The sequence below is a fragment of the Eleginops maclovinus genome, chromosome 15 (assembly GCF_036324505.1).
Source record: "Eleginops maclovinus isolate JMC-PN-2008 ecotype Puerto Natales chromosome 15, JC_Emac_rtc_rv5, whole genome shotgun sequence".
NCBI lineage: Eukaryota > Metazoa > Chordata > Actinopteri > Perciformes > Eleginopidae > Eleginops > Eleginops maclovinus.
Genome location: NC_086363.1, coordinates 14,919,153 through 14,943,677, shown reverse-complemented (window position 1 = coordinate 14,943,677; position 24,525 = coordinate 14,919,153). Strand labels below are relative to the sequence as shown.

General features: G+C 41.5%; 2 protein-coding genes across 4 annotated transcripts in view; one reads left to right on the top strand and one right to left on the bottom strand.

The window, feature by feature from the left end:
• Positions 1 to 1,575: 1,575 nt before the first annotated feature.
• ccnk (cyclin K) lies at positions 1,576 to 8,754 on the bottom strand. 2 transcript variants are annotated; one of them, XM_063902781.1, is made up of 12 exons: positions 8,612 to 8,754; positions 8,003 to 8,065; positions 6,557 to 6,786; positions 6,112 to 6,193; positions 5,888 to 6,019; positions 5,312 to 5,417; positions 5,164 to 5,221; positions 4,457 to 4,626; positions 4,160 to 4,362; positions 3,877 to 3,907; positions 3,553 to 3,624; positions 1,576 to 2,923 (listed from the first exon to the last, which is right to left on the bottom strand). In XM_063902781.1, the coding sequence occupies exons 2-12, from the start codon at positions 8,015 to 8,017 to the stop codon at positions 2,400 to 2,402; spliced, it is 1,623 nt and encodes a 540-aa protein (XP_063758851.1). In that variant the 5' UTR covers positions 8,018 to 8,065; positions 8,612 to 8,754; the 3' UTR covers positions 1,576 to 2,399. The 2 variants fall into 2 exon arrangements, with proteins under 2 accessions (XP_063758851.1, XP_063758852.1); XM_063902782.1 differs by lacking the exon at positions 8,003 to 8,065 and having other exon boundaries at positions 8,612 to 8,744.
• Positions 8,755 to 12,245: 3,491 nt separating this feature from the next.
• Positions 12,246 to 24,525, top strand: part of bcl11bb (BCL11 transcription factor B b) — a 30,618-nt gene continuing 18,338 nt past the window's right edge. The window contains exons 1-2 of one of the 2 annotated variants that reach the window (XM_063902368.1): positions 12,246 to 13,139; positions 20,426 to 20,800. In XM_063902368.1, the coding sequence (XP_063758438.1) occupies positions 13,076 to 13,139; positions 20,426 to 20,800 (439 nt within the window). In that variant the 5' untranslated portion in view covers positions 12,246 to 13,075. Of the gene's footprint in view, positions 13,140 to 20,422; positions 20,801 to 24,525 lie in introns of both variants that reach the window. The other variant, XM_063902367.1, reaches the window with a different exon arrangement.

Sequence of the window (24,525 nt, the reverse complement as noted above, 5' to 3'; positions counted from 1 at the left end):
CTGTGAAGTGCTGTCTTTATTTGATGAAGCCTGTGGTTAGACTGCCTTCTGCTGGTTCAGTTCTGTAAGTGAAGCTGATGCTCCACACTATGTCCTCACTTTTTCTGTAATGTTCGACAAACTATATACTACTACATGTTAACTCAAGTTTTTCGTGAAATGTTTCACGTATGTCAATTTTGACATACTCTAGACTCTTTTTGTCGTTCTTTCAACATTTTTTTACATACTGTAACTGTTACACTGTTTGCTTCTCACATTTTCGACATACAATACTGTGTCCTTTAAAAAATACATATACTTTCAACATACCATACAATGATCTTTTTTCAAATTTTCACCATACTATAGTAAGTTGCTTTGTCTAATATTTCTATCTATATCTTTCTGTTTTCTGACATATTTTCGACATACTAAACGAGGTCGTCTTTTATCATACATTCGACATACTATACTATGTTTATTTTTCATATATCAACATATTATTCTAGTTTCCGACAAACTATACTATGTTGTTTTTGCTCATATTTTCGACATACCATAATATTTCGTTTTTGCTCATATTTTCGAGCTGTGTGAAACCATGTGTTTTTTTTGCAGATTTTCTGACATGAATTACTATATAATGTTGGACACAATATACTATGTTGTTTTTTTATCATATTTTGGACAAACTATACTATACCATGTCTTTTCAGATTCAACATGACATACTACGTCGCTTTGGGCGGTGGTGGCGAAGTCCATAGGGGCTTGGCCTGGGAACTGGAAGGTCACCAGTTCAAGTCCCCGAAAGACCAAGTGCCACCGTGGTGTCCCTGAGCAAGACACTGGTTACCTACACTGCTCCCCGGGCGCCGTACATAATGGCAGCCCACTGCTCCTAACACTAGGATGGGTCAAATGCAGAGACCGCATTTCGTTGTCCTAGTACTTGTACTCTGTGCAATGACAATAAAGTTGAATCTTCTTCATCTTCTTCTTCTTAATGAACTTTTACACTTATTTTCGACAAATGTTAAACTATGTTGTTTTTTTATGAGATTTGGACATATTATATCGTTTATATCACACTATGTTGTTTTTAAAATACTACGTTTTTCAAATAATTTGATACATACTATACCAATTTCTTTTTCTGATCTTTTGGACCTATTATACTACGTTGTATTTTTTGTCATTTATCATATTTTTGTACCAGACTATGCTGTTTTTTCTGATCCTTTCAGCACAGACTAGGTGTTGTATTCTCATATGTTGGACATACCCTACTTTTTCATGTTTTGTCATATATTTGACATACTATACTATTTCGTTTTTTCTAAGTCATTTTTTTTTGTAAAACAGTTGAAATAGATAACCAATACTGATGGCAATACTAGCTAAAATGTAGCTTTAAGTAATATATATCGCTGCATGTTGGTTTTATGGAAGACATTCTAAACTATATCCACTTTATACAATTAGCTTTAATATCTTTATCTGCTTTCAGTTTATAGGCTACAGATAAGAACATACAGTGGTGCAGATTAATGGCATTTTTCGACTACTACAGATTGAAAACGCACTACTCAGTTCTAAGTAGGAAAAGCAGGTCTTTATTGTCGTAAATCCCACTTAGACACAAAACAAAAGCTGCGTTCAGGATACAGAAAAGAGAAGCCTGACTAAGGCACATAAGGATTTGAACTCAAAAAAAGAAGCCTAAATGAAAAGAACAGACATGTACAAATATAACTGACTGTCCAGTGTTAGACATGATTAGCTAGATGACTTGTATTTATTACATGTAATACTGTCTGCAGTGCAGATCCATTAAAACATTCGACAGGAAATTAGTTGCAGTGGCATAAATTGACAAGACTGTGTTTTCACAGAAATCTAGTATGACTTATTTACCTACTTACTGCATGTACAGCCTTCTCAAGTTTTTTCTCAGCAAAACAGTAGGAATGTTGAGTAAAAAAAACACAACATACTGCCGCAAAATAAACGTTTGTACGAGTGGAAATTTGAAACATCAAAATCAGGGTGATAGTGTAGAAGCAAATACAAGACCTTTATTCTACTCAAAAAAGGTAAAGTAAAAACTCCACAATTAATGAATGAGCATATCTGACAAATCTGAACTCAGGGTGCTAATATTTCTTGCTAAATTTCCAGTACAATAACAGTGAACAGTTTCATTACAAGTTGCTGGATCTAGGTCTCACTTTTCCATTCAAGTGTTTTTGTTGTGAAGGCTTCATTATGAATCCCGTCAACAAAAGTCAGACTGGAAGCGATCAGGCTCTCCGTCTGTGTGTGCCCGCTGCGTAACACAAGTTCCCGTTGTTTCCATCTCCAGCTGTGGCTCTGCACAGTTTCAGTTCGTGGACCGTTGTTTCACTCATCTCATCTCATCTCATCCACCCACCGTGATTCATAGGCATGCCAGGCAGAGGGGGCATGGGCACCTGTGACTGTCCTGGGGGCACGGGGGGTGGAGGGTAGCCAGCAGGAAGACCTATAACCTGAGGGGGAACGTGGCCTGGAGGCATGCGTGGAGGCGGGTAGTTGTTGTAGCCTGGCGGTGGGTACGCCGGCGCCAAGTTGGGCGGCGGGTAGTTTGAAGGAGGAGGGCCTGGAGGTGGTGCGGCAGGGGGTGGATAGACATGATACGGCGGTATAGGGGGCGCATAGCTGGGAGGCATCGGGGCATAGGAGGGGCCTTCTGTCTTCATCATGGACTGCAGACTCTGGTAGCCTTCTCCAGACATGTAGGAGCTGGTGGTGGACATGATGTAGTTGGAGGGCGGAGGTGGAGGAGGACGATGGGGTAGTGGAGGCGGCTTGTGTGGAGGTGGAGCATGCGGGAGAGGAGGAGCAGCTTCGGTTATTGGTTCTGCTTCCGTGGGAGGGGCAGGAACCGGGGCTTTGCGATCTAAGTGAGTGGACAAGGAGAAAACAACTTAGAAATTTGGCATCTTTTCTGGGAAATAACCCTGCTAGTCATTCCAAAATGTTCAAAATAACCTCTCCGTTCCCAGACACAGGAGGTCTCATTATTGGGCTCAAGCACTAATCAGATTGGTCTGGGATTGGGCTGAGGCTAGGAGTATGCGTGTGTTGGGAAACAGACGAGTGGCTGGTTATGTAAGCAGACTGAGAGGACTCAAATCTTTAAGAGGGGTTGCTTTCTAAGCTGGGGGCCCAGGTAGGGGGTCTCTGCTGTTCATTAATGCTCTACGATGGGACACGCAAACAGACAGCGGGGTGTTGGGAAGGGGCCAGCACGTATACTATGGTGCCAAGTCTATATTTGCATTCTTCTGTGCTTACATTGGCTATTCAGAGGGCATAAGTGCGTCTAAATGCCAGGTACAGCAAAAAGCAGAAGATTGAGGGAGGAACGCTGGAGAGCCGGATGCGATTTCAGACAGCGCTGTGTTCACAGTGTGCGACATGCAGGGAAGGGAAGTGTCCCAAATGAGACGCAGGATAACCAACTCTAAATCACTCCAATTTCCTCCCAAACTAGATCTACCAATTTAAGATGAGCAGTAATTTTACCTGGGGGAGGCTGCGATGTAGGCAGAGGGGGCATGGGGCTCTCCAGTCGAGTTATCTTTGATCCAACTTGTTCTGTCAATGAAAAGAGACCCGTTAAGAAAGATGTTAAACTTTAGTGATGGCATAAGAAACGTTGATGCAGGCTTCAGTATTAATAAATCCCTTGGCATCTTGAATCTCCAGAATGAAACTGTAACGTCGCCATTTTTCTTATCTTGATTGAAGTCAATGAATTAGCAAACTTAGCTTGGAGGTATTTCAGTAGGTAAACCGTTTTAAACACATGAGAAGGATTTAGGATGCATGAGGTTTAACCAGTCTTACCTGGAGCCTTTGGTTCATCTTTTGGAGATGTCTGAAAAAACAAAAACAACATGAAAAACATGAATGCAAATACTCAGCAGGGGTTTTTCTACAAAAATATACACTTCCAGACAAAATTACAGGGAACATAATGCATTAGAGCGAAGCGGAAAATAATAGTTTCTTCATGTCTTTAAGCTGCCGAGTCATATATTGTGTTTTAAATAAACATATTCAAAAATCTATATCGGGGGTCTTTCCATTGGCCTTTGTTTTAAGCAATGCAATTCGGGCGTATACTCACATGTGAGCGTTTAAGCTGGCGTGCGGGGCTGCCTCCCTGAGGTGAAGTCTTCTTTGGTGGTGGGGGGGGAGGGGCAGGGGCTGGTGGCAGTCCCTGTGGGATTGGAGGGATCTGGGGAGCAGCTGCCCTCTCCTTCTCCTGAATCTGCTGAGGGATGGGCTTGTTTCCCTGGGAGTACAGATCCAGGATCTGGTGGCAAATATCTGGGAAGACAAGAGTTTTTGTTTGCTGAGACAATTCTGAAGAAAGGATGAAACTGAATATCGTACGAGTGGCAGGGAGTGTATTGATGAATACCTTCAAGCAGCTCCACTGGGACGTCCTGCACAAACATCTCCCACCAGCGCCGTGACGACTGCTTCGCGGTCCACTCCTGGATGTCGAATTTACAGAGGCGGCCCGCCAGGTACATGACGGCCACCGCAATGATCTCTGGTTCCCATTGCAGAGACAGCATGGTGCACAGGCTGCCAGGGACACAGGGAATACTGTTTGAGTCTTCTCTCTCCACAATAAAAGACATCACCCTATTTTTCATTCTATATTCACCATGTCTTTAATACAGAAACTATCATAACTGAGATGGAGAAGCCCTTTAAAACTTTTATCTCTGTACTTTACAGCTGTTAGATTTAGCCATGACAATGTAATTCATAGTAAGAGCAAGAATCTCCTAGTTGTATCAAACTAATAAATAGTAACCCAAATAAAATGAAATGGGTTGCAAAGCTAGTCAGTCTAACAGAGCAGTGATATGATACAGGGATTTGTCTTAACCTGGTAACAGGCGCTGTGCCCTCGTACCGAAATGCAAATTTTCCCCGTAACATTGTAGTGATGCCAGAAAACAAGATTTATGTCGGTCAAAAACGGTTAGCGGTGCCCTCATCTATTGCACTCGTACTATATTTTTCTAAAAAATAACCTTCAAAATATGTCTCTAGATAAAAGAACCGATGTGGACACTGCCTTATACAAAGACAGATTCCATGCCAACTGCTCACCTGTCATTGACAAAGGTCCATGCCATTTGAAGCACCTTGCACACTTTATTCTTCTCACCTTTAACAAGAAGAAAGACATCAATTAGTTTACCAGATTTCTAAAGAACTAATGTATCACACTCTGTGGATCACTCTTCTTCTGTGTCACCTTTGAGTTGCTTGACGTAGCGCAGAAGGAACATGTAAGGGTGCTCCACCTGCAGGTCAAATTTGATAGTCTGGAGCAGAATTCTCTCCAACACCATCACCTCTTCCTGTTGAAAGAAACAAAGAATACCTTAAATATACTAAAGAGCAAAAACACAACAGGCTCAAGCAGGGGGACTAATGGCTTACTCAATCCACAGCCTTTCAGCTAGATGCATGTTTTTCCACCTCTGACCCAGTGGCACAACTGTAGCCAAAATACTTATTAGTAACTTCAACAAAGGTGCACCGTGTAGTCAGAATACGTTTAGTTTTTTTGAGGCACTGTAACCTTTTTTTAAATCACATTTTACTCAGGTGTACAAAAACCAGTCAACAGGCAGTCTTCCTTAATAACACTAGGATTGTTTTTCTGTAGCAGTTAACTGAAAGTTTTAGTTGTTTTGGTTTGTAAAGAAACATGATGTTAGGCAAGGGATGTGTAAAGCTAGGTAAAAAAAAAAGGACCATTCATTTCGGTTCTGCACAAAGAAAAAAAGTATACAGGGAAAAACTATTTAAGTTAAACAAACTTCACCTTCGGGTCGTCTCCAAACTGAGCAAACTGTACATCGTTCAGCAAGCTGCGGGCAGTTTTGATGATGTCTTTACACTTCTTGGGGGTTTCCTCCACTTTGCCAGCTAGGAAAAGGCAGCATGCACCGGTCACCTGTTGGGACACAAATCACAACATTAATCCACCATTTTTGGTCCATTTTAAAAGAAGAGGAAAATCTAACAAATACCATTCATTCAACTTACATATCTTGGGAACTGCTTGAAGGAGTGAAACATGTAGAAGCGGTGGAAATATATGATACCAGTTGCCAGCGTGTCATAGTGTCTGAAGATGAGAGTCAAGGAGATCACAAAAACCACTCACAGTTATTTAGATAGATAGGGAGCTGCTGCTAAGTTACATTCTTTAGCAGCTATGTAAATCAATTCAGACAAATGATGGATCACTTTGAATGTGACGTTATGATCATTAGATATAATAACTCATTGTCTTTAATACAAAATGTTAATGCAATTTCCGTTGAAGTGGAGAGGGAAAGCAGAAAACACCACATCTTGACAGCACAGGGTATTTCAGTTGTATAATTTCTTCAAGGTTTGAATGCTGTTATGTCTTGACACATTGATCATAATTTAAGATATACATTATCTGTTTTTCCACATTCAAATAAAACCAAATCGAGGATACAGGCCAAGTCTGGTCCCAACGTCAAAAATGAAGCGGGCTCCTTCCCTCCGATACCGAGCCTCTGTCCCCGGGTCCAGGCCTTCAGACTGGGAGGGGGTGTGGGCTAAATCCTTCTTGTCCCAGTACCAGCATGGCTTGATGTGGTCCAGAATTATTTGGCCTGAAAAGTTCTCCTTGAATTCCTTCATGAGCTGAGGAGAGGCAACGGTGGATGGACCCGCTGCACCTGACTGCCAATGCATAAAACAACACCGCAGTTATAGACAAAATTCACAGGAAATAGTTTTCATTCAGACTAGGAACACTGGTGTATTTGGTACACTGTCAGACAGACTAACATAATAGCTTCAACAATAAACACTACCACTGAAATAGCATGATCATTTCTGTATCATATTTGTGTTGCCCTCTACTTCTATCTGAAATATATAGATGCTAGTCTTGTGTTTAGGGCAACCTGTAAACACCTTGAACCTTACTACAGGCTGAGATTTTAAGAGGTATACTCAGTGGTGAAAGAAATACTCTAAATAATGAATACCAGGTGAGTAAGGTAGTTCAAATGAATACTATTTTTTATTTAATGGGTAATATTTTAACGCATTTTGTACTTAATACTTAAAACATTCTCATATCAGTAAACTATCAAATTAGGACTAAGGTACATTCTAACCCGTATTCCTCTGCTCAGCTAGCTGCCCAGTTTACAAACTAAAGCGGAAAAGCCAAAGAAGAGTTACATTATTGGTCGCATTGAACCATCCATGTCATTCCAAGGCTACCACCATCACAAAAACATTGATTATGTGAAAATGCGATTAACATTCGCTGACACGTTATTAAACAACGAGAGTAAACAGACAAACGCTACTCTCATCTCACTAGCATGACATGTCGGAGCAGCTAGCGGACTAAATTGGTCCGGAACGTAACTCGCAAAAAACCACCAACTGAAAGTCTATTATGTATGGGCTAAACTGTTGCGCGTTTAAATCAGCTACATAGCTACTGGACAGCTCACCATTAAATTATAAGTAAAAGTCCTGCCTTATAAATCTTACTTTAGTAAAAGTACACAAGTATTACCATCCACGAATAGTACCAAAGTACTTATGCAAAATGACATTGATAATATAAAAATGTATTTAATTTTGCAGCTTAATTCTGCCAGGTTTCCTGTATTCATTTTTAAGTTTTTGTTTATTTATTTGTTGATTTAATTATTTATTAATCATATGAACCTGCAAAGTAACTACTGACCCACTGGAAATACTCAGGTGAAGTACAGGTAGTTCAAAGTTGTACTTACGTATAGTACTTGTGTATTTTGCACCATTGGGTATACTTATTTTAACATCAATTAATTAGTAACTGTAATTACCTTAAAACATTTCTTCATAGTCAGTCAGAACTATGCAAATAAGGAAAGGGTTACATTTTGCTAACCTGTATTTTCCTCATGTCCAGTTTCTGTAGATTAATTAACTAGCTGCTTACAGTTTAACAATCCTAAAGTTGGAAAAGCAAAAGAAGACGTTGGACATTATGGATGGCATTGCACCACCCATCCCATTCATTTGCCAAGGCTATCACTACGCATACAGACACACATTCATTATGTGACATGATTAACACACTCCTATTGGATTAAACACAACGAAGAATATGCTGAATTAGCATACCAAAACTGCTAACTGCTAACAACTCACTAGCATTTGATCATGTTAACCGAGCTATGGCTAATGGGAACTAAAAGTTGGCGTGCGTGGAGGTAACGTCGCAAAATAACCACCAATGCGTTGGTATAAGTCTATTATGTATGGGCTAAACTGTATGCCGGTAAGGTCAGCTAAAGACACGGACAAGCTAAACACATTCAATTGTAAAATAAATACAGTTGAGAATTAGCATTACGCTAGCCAGGTGATACTCTTCGGTAGCATTCTCGGCTAGCAAACTTGTCTTACTCGCGGTCTTAACACCGCTGAAGGCTAGGAGGAATGTGCTCCGTCAAAACTAGTAAGAATTCTGTTTCTAATTTGACACGTCTCTTACCTTTAACATGTAGCCGTCTGACAAAATAACCAAAAACAGACAGCTTTGTGAATACAGAGCAGTAATTCAAAAGAATATGGCTAACAAGTGATCCACAACAGTCCCCATTGTAACAAGGGCACCGCCATTATGGAGTACGTCAGAGGGACAATGTTGGCTGACGTCATGACGCAGAATATCTGACACACTTGTGCTGTGGTTATGTTTTGGATGTTATTTTTCTGTATTGAATCTTATGTTCAACGCTTTTAAAACTATTTTGTCTGTTGTACACAAGATAAACAACGCATAGGCTACTCGGAAGAATACAAGTTTTCTAGTAAACATGATGAAAATATGTTACTCCCATATTATCCACTAGAGGGAAACAATTGATCACTTTTGGACTTTGGCAGCCAGGACTGTGAGTTCTTCACATGCAAATATGACCTGAAAAGCTGACTTATTTGAACAATTAGTACAATGCAATAAAAAGCTTGACAATTATTTAAACCAAAAAAAACCTAAAAAACATTCTTTATTAGCCTTGTGCAGGAGAAGATGAGACTTAGGCCATATCATAACAATCTTTTGTCTAATATCTTTAAAAACACGTTTTCATTTTTGTCTTTATGGAAATAAGATGAATTTGACCAAGAGTTTAAAGTTAAAGAAACACAGGGAAACATTGCCTTAATTACAGATGACATGTTACAGCTAATTGTGTCGATTAATTAAACTCTGAGTTTAATAAAAGAGCAATAATGACATCCTTTTATCAATATGTCAAGCTAAAACTATTGTAATCCTTTAAAGGCATATGAGATATGGCTATAAAATGCATTAAACCAATGGTGAATCATAATTTACAGAGTAAAATATCAAGGTAATGCAATGATTTTGTAAAAGAAAAATGGGTGCAATTAAATTAAATCATGATTTTTACACACTTCACTCTTTTCAGGCTTTATATGAACTAAAGCTCATGTAACAGTTATGGCCTTTGTTTTCTTCAAATGTTCCAGCGAAAGAGCTGACTACAAGTAGGCTAACATCTTGTGCCCTCTCCATTCCCCTCCCAGCCTCTCTTCTGAGGACAGCCAGCATTGAATCATTTACTCGGTCCAAATTAAAATTTGGAATCTACATGCATTATATATTCAACCGTGCTCGGACAAATCCTCTTAACTGTGGGAGAAATTGTCAGGATGTGTCCTGTAGAAAAGTAAGAGCCTTGTCTGGTTGTATTGCCCGTAGCAAGGGAGCATCTCAATCTGTCACTCAAGGTCCACACACATGCACACCAACCACAATAAATCAGCCTATGAATAATATATAATTGTACTTTCTTTATTAATATTAAACATTGCATAATGAAACACCGACTATAAGCAAATCCCAGAGCAATATTCCTATTACCATGAGCTGTCCTGGAGTGGACCCTTCATTGTTTATGTGGTGAAACACATCAAAAAGGGCTGCCACTTAACCTCAACATTTAATCCTTTCTTTGTTCTTAAAACTGCATTATGCTCAGTGAAGTTATTCCCCCTTTCATATATGTTATTCTATTTTAAGACATTAATGCAATTTAAGTATTCTTTAGAGAGTAAACAGATGTGAGAGGCATGAAAAATGGAACATAAAGGGATGTGACGAAGGTTGTGACCCAGAAATTGCATTCACTGTCCACTGATGTGCAAGAGCTCCCCCGTCAACTTTGTCCCTGGGCGCATTTTTAACATAAATTATAAGTGGAATCTTAAAACCCGGGTCATTTTGGGGAATAGACCTAAAATGCAGACACAATGTCCCTTGTTCCCTTGGACAAAACTTCCATCTCAGCCTCGTCTCTCGTGTATGTATTGCCCTGAGGTGTGTTCAGGTATCTCCCATTCAGCTCTGGCACTTTACCACACACGAGATGCGTGTCTCCTTAGAGGCAACACTTTGGACTTAAAACCTTTCCTGTGTCCACAAGTCGGTGTATTTGTGGTTTACTGGCCCTGTGCAACCCAGTTGAAGCTGCCTTTACCCGCAGCCGGCAGATACAAGCTATAATGGAGACATTGATGTATTATTGAGAAACCCATGGGGTGAGGATCAAGGAGCTGCTTGAAGCCAGTAGGGATAGCAAAGAGAGTGCGTGAACTTGGGGAAAATGTTTTCTTTCAGCATCCCGATGTGTCCACGGCTCGCTGTTGCTCTCTTGGCCCCCGATGCCAAAAACGGAGACATTTCATGTAACATCACATGCGGAATTTATGGGCTCCAGTCAAAGCAATATGCTCGACAACATGCTCGGGCCTATCTGTGAAAGATAGCTGTTTGTGCTGTAGTGTTTCCATGTGGAGTCTGCTGAGGTTATGTCGACTTGAGCCAGAGCTGAGATGACATTTCATTTATATAAATAATTACTGTCCTGAAAGTCCCCTAGGCCTGCCCTGAAGCAATCAAACTTCTAATGCTCTTAAAATTGCCCACCATGTTTTATTAATGGCCGACTATAAAATGCATCGCTATAGCTGCACACTTTCCCTGCTGATCCACGAGGAAAGAGTGTCAACTTTAAATGGCCGTATTAGGCCTCCGTATTTTTATTCAACAATGTATTTCAAGTAAATTATACCACGGAGAAGGTTTGAATTATACGGTAAGGTGGGGAGAAAAAACGAATCTTGAGTGTGTTCTTTAGTCTGTACAAAGCACTTATCTGTGCATACACTGATCTAAATGAATACAGTGAATTATGTGCGGGATGATTGCCCATTAGTGCCATTAATTGCCTCGGAGTGAACCTGATCTGCTCTTCAAGGACTCTCTTATTCTGAATTGTATAAATGGCGAATTAAGGAGGGCTCTATTCTAAAAATAAGAATAAAGTAGAGTAAGGCAGTGTTAAGGTTTCACCCCCTCCCCTCCTACACAGGTTTAAATGTGTCCTAACTTTGCCAACAGAGGGTACTGTTGCCTCACAACATGTTTAAATTAACTTAACAATAAAAATGCATTCCTTCTCTGATTCAATATGAGACAGTGTTTTACATTAATATTCATCATCATTTAGAAGCTTATTAGATAAAGTAGAATCCTACAATAACATAACTTTTTTTAATATCTCAATTAAAGGTGACCTTTAAACCCAGATATTTAATCTGATAGGTAGGTGGACTTGATATTTCAGGCATTTTAAAACGGTTTCCTTCTGGTATGCATTTTATGAGAGGAAAATTAGTTAAAACAATTAGGTTTCTGATTAAAACATAAAGGAAAGAAAATGGAAACATGACGAGATGTCTTGGATTTGACGGTCTTTTGGAGGTAATGGCTATTCAAGGTCATAAATGAGAAGGTAAGAGAAGTGATTTGGTGGTTACTTCATTGATTCTAAATGCAGACATTGTCACACTGCCTTAGAAAGAAGTATTAATGACTTTGTATGGAGCCCATTAGATCCGGGGAGCCACGTTGAGTTGCCTACACCAGACTGGGTCCGCGTGTTTTGTTCTCCGCTGTTTACATGCAAACGTCACGGACGCACTTGGACTTGTATCCCACCCCAGTGGAGGCAACCCCAGCCACACACACCCACCCTCATACATACAAACAAAAGCACAGGGCTTGCTTATAGTCTGCGCACACACGGATCCTCCCAAAGCCAGCCGCTTCTTTCATCGTTTGAGTCAACGCGAAGTAGCCTCGACACTGTAAGGAAACTGGGAAACATTGGACCTCTTGCTTGTTGGACGAAGAGGAGGAGGAGGAGGTGTCTTGTCTGCCCGCGTGCACTCTCTCTCCCCCCTCTCTCTGCTTCACACTCTCTCTCTCAATCAACGAGGCTCCTGCCAGCAGAGCCAAGAGTTGCCGTTCCGCGCGCCGATGCCAAAACGCACAGGAGGAGTCAGTGCCAAAGGGTCATTTTAGCGCACCACTGCTGAAATGGAAGGACTGTAGGGAATCCTAGAATAAACAGCAGCCATTTGACCCCAGAAGATATAATCATATCATTAAAAACACAAGAGAAAGGGGAGAAGGGGAAAGGAGCTAAATAAGAACCCATCACCCAGTGGAGTGCTCCGTACTTCATCTGTCACCACGGTCGCTGCAGAACTGTCCAGGATTTGTATCTGAAAAAGGTCATTGCAAAAACATACCTGAAACACATCGGCCGCTATAGTAGCCAACTGCCTCCCTTTAAAACTACTACTTCTTAGGCTTCCTAAAATCCAGGTGTTGCTTCCTCCCGAAGACGCTGCAGGACATTTTCTTTTTTCTTTTTTTTTTGGACAAACTCGTGTTCCATCCTTATTTCGCTCCTGTCCGGCTCCTCGCCTCCTCGAGCGCGCGTTGAAGTTGCAGCAGAAGAGTGGAGGAATTAGGAGAGGGGAAAAGTTGTTCACCTGCGAGCCAGAGAGCACCGACACCACGGTCCGAGCCGACTCCAAGTGCCGTTCACCGGGCGATGCCAAAGTAAATGCCGGGGCAATGTCCCGCCGCAAGCAGGTGAACCCGCAGCACTTATCGTTGACGCACAGGGAGACAGTACGAGGTGAGTTCAATTCCTGCCAGACATCTCACTTCATACATGATTAAGTGTATAATTTATGGTTTATTTCTAGTATTAATTCAAATTTTGAGGTCTAAATTAAAATATGTATTTTGCTATTGGTACAAAAGTTGTATTAATCTTTGAAAATGCGCGGAAGAAGAGAGAGCATTGCCGATAATAACTGAAATTAGTCAAAAATACATTTACCAAGTTGAAACACGTGCAGACACAATAATAACACTGTTGTTTTACTTATTTATTAGATATTTAAGTCCTTAAACATGTTGTTAATAGTTGTTTTATACCTTTAAAATGTTTTAGGATAATTCTGGTATATTTCAAATGCCGTTTGCAGCTTTATATGACTTTACGAGAGATGATCTCATGACATCTACATTGGGACTGTCTGGCAAAGTGTGTGTGAGTGTGTGTGTTTGTTTGTTCACGCACGTGTGACCGTGTAATGCATTTCATCACAAAACAATTTAGATTTTTCTTTCCCCCAGCATTTTGCCACACGTGGCTGAATGTTTATGTCTACTTTCTTTAAATATTCACTCATTTTCAAACAGTTATTTTGTCACTTTTCACATTTGTTTTGTGATTCTGCACCACGTAACTTCTTATTTTTTCAATTCGACCTGAAAGGCATTATAATTTAAGTGAAATGTCTTCCTTTAGGCATTTTTTAAGTTGTGAATATGTTTGGCTTGACATACAAACGACTTTCTGCAGTTTAAGGTGACCAGAGCATTACAGAACTCAAATCGTGGACGCACATCAGTTAATTTGTCCCTCACATCCGAAAACAAAAATCAACACGCAATAAACGGACAAACTAAACTTGTATTATTATGATATTTCAAAAACAAAGGGCTCACTTAACTTTGTTTGAAGCTTTTCAAAGCTGCGTCCAAAAAAAGAAACAGTGATTAAATTGCGCAGATTTAATCTGAGGAAGGTTTTTTTTTATGTCTTTGTGGAGTATATGATTAAAAAGTCCTATAATCCAATTTCAAATCAATTATATCAATCTAACCTTCATCTCCCAGCGCTGTGCTATGCCTAAATCCAATTTCATAGAGGCCTAATCTGGGTAATTCATTGCAGAAGTTCATGATGTAATCTCTGGCCAATCTGTTTTGTGTTGGAAAGACGCATTCCGTCCCTCCCGACACATTTAGCATTTCAACTAATCATTCACCCCAGTCACTATATCTCCCTCATGTCACTGACTTATCTCTCCTTTCGTCCCTCAATTGAAATGATTACTGTAATTTTAAAGAGCAATCTGAAATCTAAATGTTTGCTTTAACCAGTGTTGTTGTTTTCTAAATGGGAAAGTGTGGTGCATCCCTCAGCAGATTTTGGACAAATATTGCTCCAGCAGTTTATCCTCCGTGCTGTCACAGACACTGCCTGTCAGTTAATTAAGGAAATATTACCCCTCATGCATCTTAACAAATGTGCAAAATTCAAACAGTTTCACCTCAGGCATATGTGTGTCTGTTCAACATTTACCTGCATGAATCATGACCAATAATTGCTAGGTTTTTTACACATTTAAATATGTGAAATGGTACATATTTGGACTAACTGTTAAATATTTGCCTTCCCTCCTTCCAGCCATGGGTCACTTTGTTTGACATCTTCCTTTCATTTTTTTTTTTCATTTTTTTTTTACACATTAGCACCTGCTGTACAGTCAGCAAATTCTTCCCTGGTGCTGAATGCAGATTCTTGCATAATTAGCCTGATAATTAGTTGTCACAGATTCGCTTAAAATTTCCTAATTTCTTTGTCCGGGCCATTCAGATGTCCCCGGGGTGCATGTGATCTTGCCTGAAGCTTTTAATGACTGCTTTTCACAGGATTTATTAATCACCGCTCACCTGTCAGCGGAGCCTTACCAGTGTCAAACAACAATTTAAGTTGAGATATTCTGCAAACACTGACAAATGTTTGATGTTCAGCTCAATCATGTGAGGAGTAGTGTAAATGCTAAGAGTGGTTATTAGAGTGCATATGCTGGGCCTTGAATCTGGTCCTACCTGTTTTCTGGCATGGTACTGTCTCCTGTCGTTGGCCTCAATGACCTAAAAGTCTAAAAAGTTCCAAATTAAGAAAAAACATGCAAGTAATTTTTGTTTATTTACTTTCTGATGCTATCAACGAAAACTGGATTTTGAATATAGCAAAAAACATTTTTTATTTCCATCCGATTGTTCAGAGAACAATGGTCGCACTGATGCTCCTGTATTTGCATGAAACGCCTAAGCCATGTTTACCATTCGCCTTACAATTTCTTAATAATGATTTCACATCTGCTGCTGTGATGGACGGAAGGCGTATGATGGACCCATCATTCAGTGGCCTGGGGCTGTGTGTCGCTGTGGGCTGTTTCCTTAAGCTGGGTGGGGTCTGGAGAGGACAAGGATCACACCTCAGCATAAAGGATCTGAAAAGTGCTGGGAAAAAAAACACACATTTGAGTAAACACAATATAGAGAGCTGCGGGTACATAGAGCGTATCGTCGGTTTCATGAAGTTTATGCTTAATTTTCAGAGGTTTTAGTGTCAGTTGTCAAGACCAGTCCCGAGGTATCTCTTTACACGAGTAATAATATAAAGTTTCTGCAGGGTGCCAGCGTACATATCAACCACATGTCAGATCAGGGGGTTATCCACTGTAACTAAACACAGCCTTGTGCCCTGCAGACATGCCGCTCATAGGTCATACTCTGCTTGGAAGTGCACAGAACCTGAATATCAGCATATTTCTGGACAGGCTTTTATTGGAAGTCTGCGTTCTACTTGTCAAAAAGGGACTGTGAATGCACACAATGTACTCACTCCATACAATGTACTGTGAAACTGCCCTCAAAATGTGTGACCGATCTATATGTTCACAAACAAACCAATCACATGTATAAGATATTCGGTCTAAGTTAAATTTGACCTTCAGTATACAGCACATCCTTTGTTTTAGGAAGGCTAATGCAGGCAATCACCCCCTCTAGGCTTTTTGTTTTAGGCTCATTTATTCAGTTTGTAGTCACATCCATGACAAAGAAACCTATCATAGGATTATCATTATGATTTACTCACACATTAACGTCATGTGTTTAGCACCACAGGCCTCTCGTTGTTCTAGAGATCGGTATTTTTTGACTAATATCGGAATTATTAGAGAGGATTGCTTTCTGGATCTAGCCTTGGAAACGCCTTGTGATAACTGTTTACTCTCAGAATTGGCATGCTACTTGTGAAACAGTTAATGTTTTCGCCTTTATTCGCACCATATGGCTATCAAAACGCTGAGGGGGGAGAAAAACCAGTATACGCACTGCAACACCACACTAAATATTCACACACATTGTGGTAACCGGATGATAATCTCACAGGAGATGATTGGTGAGCGATGTGTGATTTATTGCGAGCAGTTTGTTCTTAAATTCTCTTTCAATCGAACACATTAAATCAGTTTTGCAATGCCATAAAGCTCCTTCTTTTTTACTCTTATTATTATATCTCTTAAAAAATTGTTTAGCAAATTTGATTTATACCCCTAAATGTCATGCCTCACAGCTTGCAAACGATTTAGTAACAAGTCACAGTCAGCTGCAGAGCCGTATTTTTGCTCACTTTCAGGCTGATAATCTAAGATTTATGATAAGAAATGAGACTGCAGCAGATTAAATGGTGATAAGATAATGAAACACACAGGCCTGGCCTTTCACAACACACACTGTTGCAGCTTTCATTGGCAATCGCATCCGAGGAAAAAAAAAGGGCTAGGCTAAGCGAGGCCGCTTGTTGTTTGAATTTTTGATTGCAACCATCTGCAACGTTGCTAGTGTCATTTATTTTCAATGACAGCGTGAATCTTATCCCACTTTCCCCTGTGGGGTTTTCACGTGTGTGTGTGTGTGTGTGTGTGTGTGTGTGTGTGTGTGTGTGTGTGTGTGTGTGTGTGTGTGTGTGTGTGTGTGTGTGTGTGTGAGTGTGTGTGTGTATGTGTGTGTGTGTGTGTGTGTGTGTGTGTGTGTGTGTGTGTGTGTGTGTGTGTGTGTGTGTGTATGTGTGTGTGTTTAGCTCAGCAAATGGAAGGGGGAAAACAAAGAAATGGAGACAGGTCTGAACCCATACAGTATGGTCGACTGTCATACGAGTGCCCCTGGCCTTATCCTCTGCCTTTTACCAGCAGAACACAGTGTGCAGCTGGCATTAAAAAATGTTCTATAAGGTCAGGAGTCGAGCGGAAAAACAGTTTTTCGCTTTCTGTTTTTAACGCCGCTCGGAAGAATCTCATCAAATGCACATCGTTAATTAAAAACAAATGTTTCACATCCAGCAAAATTACAATTCTAGAGTTTCCTGTTTGACTTATAAGGCAGAGTGGAACATGTCAAACCATGTTGGACATTTTAATTCCCTATCACCTTCACCTCAGGCTGCAATGACAACAACAGAAACACCTTTATACGAGCATATAAGGACAAGCACAACAATAAGGAATTAGAAGGATTTATATGGGCAATTAATGTCAGAGGAACTTTATATACACATGATGCACTTTGGCCAGCTTTACCTACTTAGCTGGTTTATACCTGGCCAATCGTGTGAAAAACACTCAAGAGGGCGTCACATAATATATAACAGTTTTCGCACTAAAATTACAACTCAAACCATAAAAAAAGCTGCAAATGAAACAATTCCTGGCCTGTTGAAACACCATTTGATCATTAAGTGCTTATTGTGCGTTTTAATATATTTTTCGACCTTTCGCACAACTGGAAATATTGGTGAAAGAAGCCCATTGTCTTCAGCTGTGTCTCCCATCTGGTACACATTGTGCAGCGGCAGTGTGCAGCAGCAGCAGCAGCAGCAGCAGCAGCAGCAGCAGCAGCAGCAGCAGCAGCAGCAGTGCAGTGACTGACTGACTCTCTCCTCGTCAAACTGATAGGGGGTGCTCTAAGGCTGCCTGACTTAACTCACACTTGATAAGATAGAGTAGCAGGAGGAATACTCAGTAGTATGTGTGTGTGTGTGTGTGTGTGTGTGTGTGTGTGTGTGTGTGTGTGTGTGTGTGTGTGTGTGTGTGTGTGTGTGTGTGTGTGTGTGTGTTTGTGTCAGACAGACAGAGACCAAGAGAGAGAAATAAAGTATGTGTGGTTTCATGTCAGACAGCCGGGTTTCATTGCTATCATCGCGCCTTCTCAGCGATGGCATGTTTGACAGTGCCTCTGCTATGCTCCCTTACCTATCGAGCGTGTTCCTCTCACATAGCAGTTTATAAAGTGAGAATTAGACACTGTCTGTCATGATGATAGGCTACATTTAGTGTTATTCTTTCCATTACAATGTGTCCACCAAGGTTGAGGTTTTTTTGCCAGCATTCCAGGTTCCGTTCCTTCTTGCACCTGGCTTCTTTTTTCTCACACAGGTGAGCCTCGGGAAAGACGAGTGAGCGGGTTTCGGAGAGAGGTGCGGTTTTAATAAGAAGTCCGACTGATATTCCAATGGCATGGTGACAATGCCAACGCCTATTAATTTACGGCCTTCCGCCCCCAGGCCGTGTTACTCAATCATATGTGAACAAACAGGCCTTACTCTATTTGTCTCTTACATAAAGTCCAAAAGCAGGTGTCTGTCAACTCTTTTTTTTCTTTCCCACATTTCCAACTCACGAGGCTCTTATGCCACCTGTCTTGCTTTCAACCTCAGAAGTGAGAGTGAGCGCCATGTTGTTATCTCCTGCACAGTGCTACTTATATGCATCGTACATATGCGCACATGCACGCACGCGCTTATGTGAACACTCTGGAACATTGCTTCATGTGAATCGTGGTTGCAAGCTGTGAACTGTAGGTAAATATGTGTTTGTGTTCCTTCTTTGCCGCCAAAGATTATGAGATGGAAATTATTTGGCAGGCGTCCAGGAACCCATCTCCATTTAGAGAAAAGATATTTGGCATCGGATCATCACTCCAGGGCGAAGCGAGTGGACTGGAACGCATGTGTGGGTGTGTGTGGGTGCAGAGGGGGGTGATTCATAGTGGCAAAGACTTATTTGAAATAATAAAAAGAAAACTGGGTAAAACTGGGTAATATTCAGCCGGAACTCTTCCCTGAGTTTAACGGTTATGACGGGGAATTTAGTGGAGCAACGCCTCCCTGGCAGTTTGAGATGGGTGATAAGAGAGTTTAGGATCTCTGGTCTGATAGCTTCACACACACACACAAACCAGCACACACCCTCTTTGTCTAATCTTTGCAATTATTAGGGTGTCATGTTTGGAGAAGAAGAGAGGCGAAAAAGGGGAGGGGTGCGGGGGATGCGGGGTACTAAAAGTGGAGGAGCTGCAGAGACAGGCAGGCGCTGCTATGCTGCTCTCCCAGGCATCAACACCTCTCCCTGGGTACCCGCTCACTCAGACGCCCCTAGAGTATCTGGAGCTTCAGATATCCTCCAGGCTTTTTTTTTTTTTCAAGAAGAGGACACATTTTCTGAGACATCAGGGTAGTATTTAAAAAAGGGAAAAAATTGAGGTTGTCCATCAGGGATTTACTTTAAGCTGAGGGACTGAGTCTCCACCATAGGGGAGGTGGCGGGGGAAGAATGTGTAATGGTTATTAATGACCGTGTCAGATCTGTGAAGAATGAGATTTACTCTCTTAACAGGACCTCAGGTTTGGCTTTATAGATTTTCTGTCTGTGGAGTTAGCGTGTTCATACTCACCTGTGAGCTCCTCCAGCATTTAGACATCTTTTCTCTGTCTCATAACACACACACATACACACACACACACACACACACACACACACACACACACACACACACACACACACACACACACACAGAAACACACACACGCTGGTGGTGGCTTTGGCCTCTGCTACGCTACACTTTGTTTTACTGCACAAGTCCCACGTGGTGAAAGCAGCCATCTAGCTATGATAGCTTAGTGTAGCGAAGGCCCTTACCGGAAACCCAGCATGCACCGAGATGAATAGCTTCCTGGCCGCAAACACACACATGAAGAAGCATACGCACACACATTGAGAATATGTGCTGCAGGGTCACGCCCACGCAGATGTGCAGGTGTTGTCTCTGTGGAGTAGCTTTACAGTGTGCATGAAAGTGACACAATTGTGAATGCAATGATCTCGTTTGGTAGGGAGCGCCGGCTTTTATCAGGTAAAACGAAACCTGCCTGTGTTTTTTAGCTTTCTTCCCCCCAAAAAACGTTTATACATCTCCTTTCTTTTTTCTCTGCAGTAGAGGCCAATCATGACTCAGGGGCGGGATCTCCTTCTCCACAGCCGTCCACCCCCAGCCCTCGGAGGGTGGGCCCCGGGGAGCATGACATGCTGACCTGCGGCCAGTGCCAGACCAACTTCCCATTGGGCGATATCCTGGTTTTCATCGAGCACAAGCGTCGCCTTTGCCGAGGGCTCCGGGGCGGACCTGGGTCTTTCTCCAAGCCTGGGGAGACTGGCAGGGACAGGAGCATTTCCATCTCTCCCAGGTCGCTGGAGCTGGGTGTAGGGGCCATTCCGGTGGAGGTGGGCATCCAGGTGACCCCCAGCAGAGATGAGGATCTGGAGAGGAGGCTGACACCGGCCAGGGGGATTTGCCCCAGGCAGGACAGAAGAGGTACTGAGACTCAAACACCTTTTACAAAAGTTCAATTCCAGTTTTGAATGGAACTCTTTTGTCACTATATATGCACGTCTTAACACAGTACAACACACACACACACACACACACACACACACACACACACACACACACACACACACACACACACACACACACACACACACACACACAGACACACACATACACACGCACACACAGACACATCTCACCTGTTCAAGACAGATAGCTCTCTTTAAAGAATCCTAGCAGCTTGTTATTTTGACAGTGGCCTTCAGGAGGGATTAATGTAGCCTGGGATGATTTCATTAGAGTGAGTGAGAGCTGCACTGTATGTTTGTTCTAAGTAAAACATCACACACAGACACACAGACACACACACACACACACACACACACACACGCAAATCACACAGCCCAAACAAACACACACCGGCAGGCCTGAAGGACTTCTTCAGCTGAAACCAATTGTGAAAGGCGAGGAAGAAGGTGATAGAGGAGCCGCCCCCAGTGTGTGTGTGTGTGTGTGTGTGTGTGTGTGTGTGTGTAAGAGCCTGTGAGAGTGTGTTTGTGTGTGTGTGTGTGTGTGTGTGTGTGTGTGTATGTGTGTGCGTGTCGGAGCATTTGTAAAGAAATCCTGCAGCATATGAGGGGAAAAAAAGAGGTTAAGAAAGCTGATTAAAATTCATCTGTGTGCGTGGTGAGGAGAAGGGGATTAATAAAGCAGCAAGGCCGTTCTTCTGGCTGTGAGGGGGGGTGGGTGGGTGGGGGGGATGAGGCCTGTGGACTTCCAGCGCTGCAGGGAAACCAGTTCAAAGTTATCAGAGGAGACAGTCGCCACCATCACACCCAAAGCTGGGAAGGCTGTCCAGGATTACACAGACTCCAGGAGACTAAGAGAGGCACTGTGTTGTAGAAGTTTCCAGGCCGAATTACATGTCAAAAGATTATACAGTTGAACTGGTCACCAATGTGTATTTAACTGGAGATTTAAATAGTAAAGTGTATAGATTTATGTGCATTATATCAAACGATATGGATGTTGCTATGATATAAAGCATTATAAAGGTTGTAAAAAGTCTTGAAGCAGCAGTCATTCCACAATAAATGCTAAAACACAGTAAACATTTTATTCTTTTTTTCATTCTCTAATTAGTAAATAAAGTTCCAAATGAAGAGAGTAGCTATATGCGTGACTTATAATCGTTACTTTTTATTTCATTTTAAATACGGTAGTTTTAACACTTACATATCTATTATTTTCTTTGGGACACCACAGGTGAATAGGGTAAAGTAAAATAGGTTATCTTTTTTACTGGAAGATGTCACTTTAAAACGTTTACAGTAGGTTACTCAAATTAAGACAATAATGTTTTTTATAAAATTATTTTTTGAAATATCTTTTTTAATACTCTAATGCTCATTTTAACAATAGAAGCTTTCTATGGATGCAAATCAACAAAGTATAGTAAAATAAACACCTAAATGTGTATTTCTTCAGTTTGTTTTCACTTGTCTGAAAGAAGACATCTAAAAGATGCAAAAAAGCCCAAACTCTTGAAATTGATTGGATGAAAAAGCATTTTTTTTTGCCTGTAGTGCCATAAACCAGTCTGTTAAATATTGTAAAATGTCCTTTTTGGACACAGAAAATTATAGACTTTTACAGTTGGTTAATTTTAGCTCAAAGCATGGTGTAGACATCTTGTGTCATCACTACAGAAATCAGCACAAATGCACGGTTCAACTATGTGGCCAGCAGCTGTGTGTGGTCACCATCCTTTGCAGTGGGAAAATTGTATTGAGAGAGATCACACACACCGCACAGTTTTGGATGTCACAACAAATATTTTGACAGTAAAAATACGCGATTTTTTTCAACGTATTCCTTTAAATTAGACAAAAAAACTTGGAAATTGAATGAACGATAAGCCGACTGAAAGCCCCGTCGAAAAAAATAAAATAAAAAAGCTATGCAATGAAAAGGACTGGATGCATTTTATATGGCAGTTTGTCTGTTAGGTGGTCAGAGGCAAAACATTTAGTCAGCCTGTTAGAGCGGCAGTCAGTGACAGACAGACAGTCTTATCATTAAGAGAACAGGACATGAAAGCACTCCAAGCCCCAAATGAAAGAGAGGAGGAGAGCTTTGTTCAACACATTAGATTGCCACTCAAGGCAGTCTCAAGTTTCAACCAAATTAGATTACATTATTAGGTCTAATTAAGTCCAACGTGTTGGCTGCACACACACACGCACACGCACACGCACACGCACACGCACGCACACACACACACACACACACACACACACACACACACACACAAGGAAATATCATGACATTTGCTTGCCTGCCTTGCTACCGGAACACCCACTAATATTTGCAGCACAGGTGACGGAATAACACACACCTGCACACACATAACTACAGAAATGTTCTCATGATGCACTCTTGCGTGCACAAAATACTTGAGCTTTATGCAAAACCCTTTAACCCTTTCCTCTCCTGGATTTTTTTTTCTTCACCTGGTTGTGTTTTATAACATCCTGTCTGGCCTCTTTGTCTGTCAGCCTGCTTGCTTAAACTGCAAACATGCTGCAAGGCTAGCAGATTCAACCCCAAAAGGTGCAAACACACACAAACACACACATATACACGTTGTAGATGAAAAATGGCCTTTCCGTGCCCTATTTTTTTCCCTCGAGTTTCTCTTGCTGATGCATGCACTCTGTGTGTATATGTGTGGGCTTTGTCAGAGTATGCTAATATATGTGCGTGTGCCTTGTATGAATTTGTGCATGTATGTGTACGCAACGTCTGTTGAAGAATGATGCTTGTCACCAGGCAAGCGAGAGGTTGTCGCTAGGGGAGCGTTACCAATGCTAAGGCGACCCTGGCCCTGCTTTGAACCCCCTCCCAGGGCGACTGCCGGGACCCCCTCGGAGCACTTTAAGACATCCAGAACATATGGGCAAAGTCACATCATGACAAGCTTCCTATCTGTGTCTGTCTCTTTCTTTCAATCATCACGTTTAGAGATCACACGGTAAATATTTCATTAGGATGCGTGAACGACAGTGATATTCTCAAACATCTGTTCTGGCCACTCCTGATCTCTACGCTGTCAATTTTTATGGGCATATTGTTATTTTTTTGGGGTGGGAAGCTCAATACGACGTTGATTATGCTGGTACTGAACTGAATTAATGATCAAAGAATTTAAATAAGGTTCCCGCTTTTTTCAAACTGTCACACCTACACACACTATTGTTTTTGCAGGTGTGAAAGTGTGTTAAAGTGCATGGGAGCATTGTAATAAACGTTTTTGTTTAAACACCTGGAATGAGTCATGGTGGTTTCGTGAAGTGGTGGAACCTAGAAAAAGTAGCAATCCTAACCATGCCCAGAGAGGTCAAATCTGTGTCTGTCTCGCGAATAACTCTGACATCCCAGCTTCCACACCTCACTACCGGTGTGCTGTCTCTCCCCACTTCTTTCCCCCCCTCCATCTTTTTTTTCCTCTCTTTTTTGCCCCACCACCCAATGCTCCTTTAATCACCTGGCTTGCTCTCATTTCCATATTAAATAGGCTTTAATCATGAAAAGCAATCAGGCTTTTGCATATTCATACCTTCCCCTGTACGCCGGCTTCCCTGTCTCGCTCCAGTGCCAAGCAGCCAGTAATCAGTAGGCAGGCGGCGTAATACCATAGCCCCGGCCCA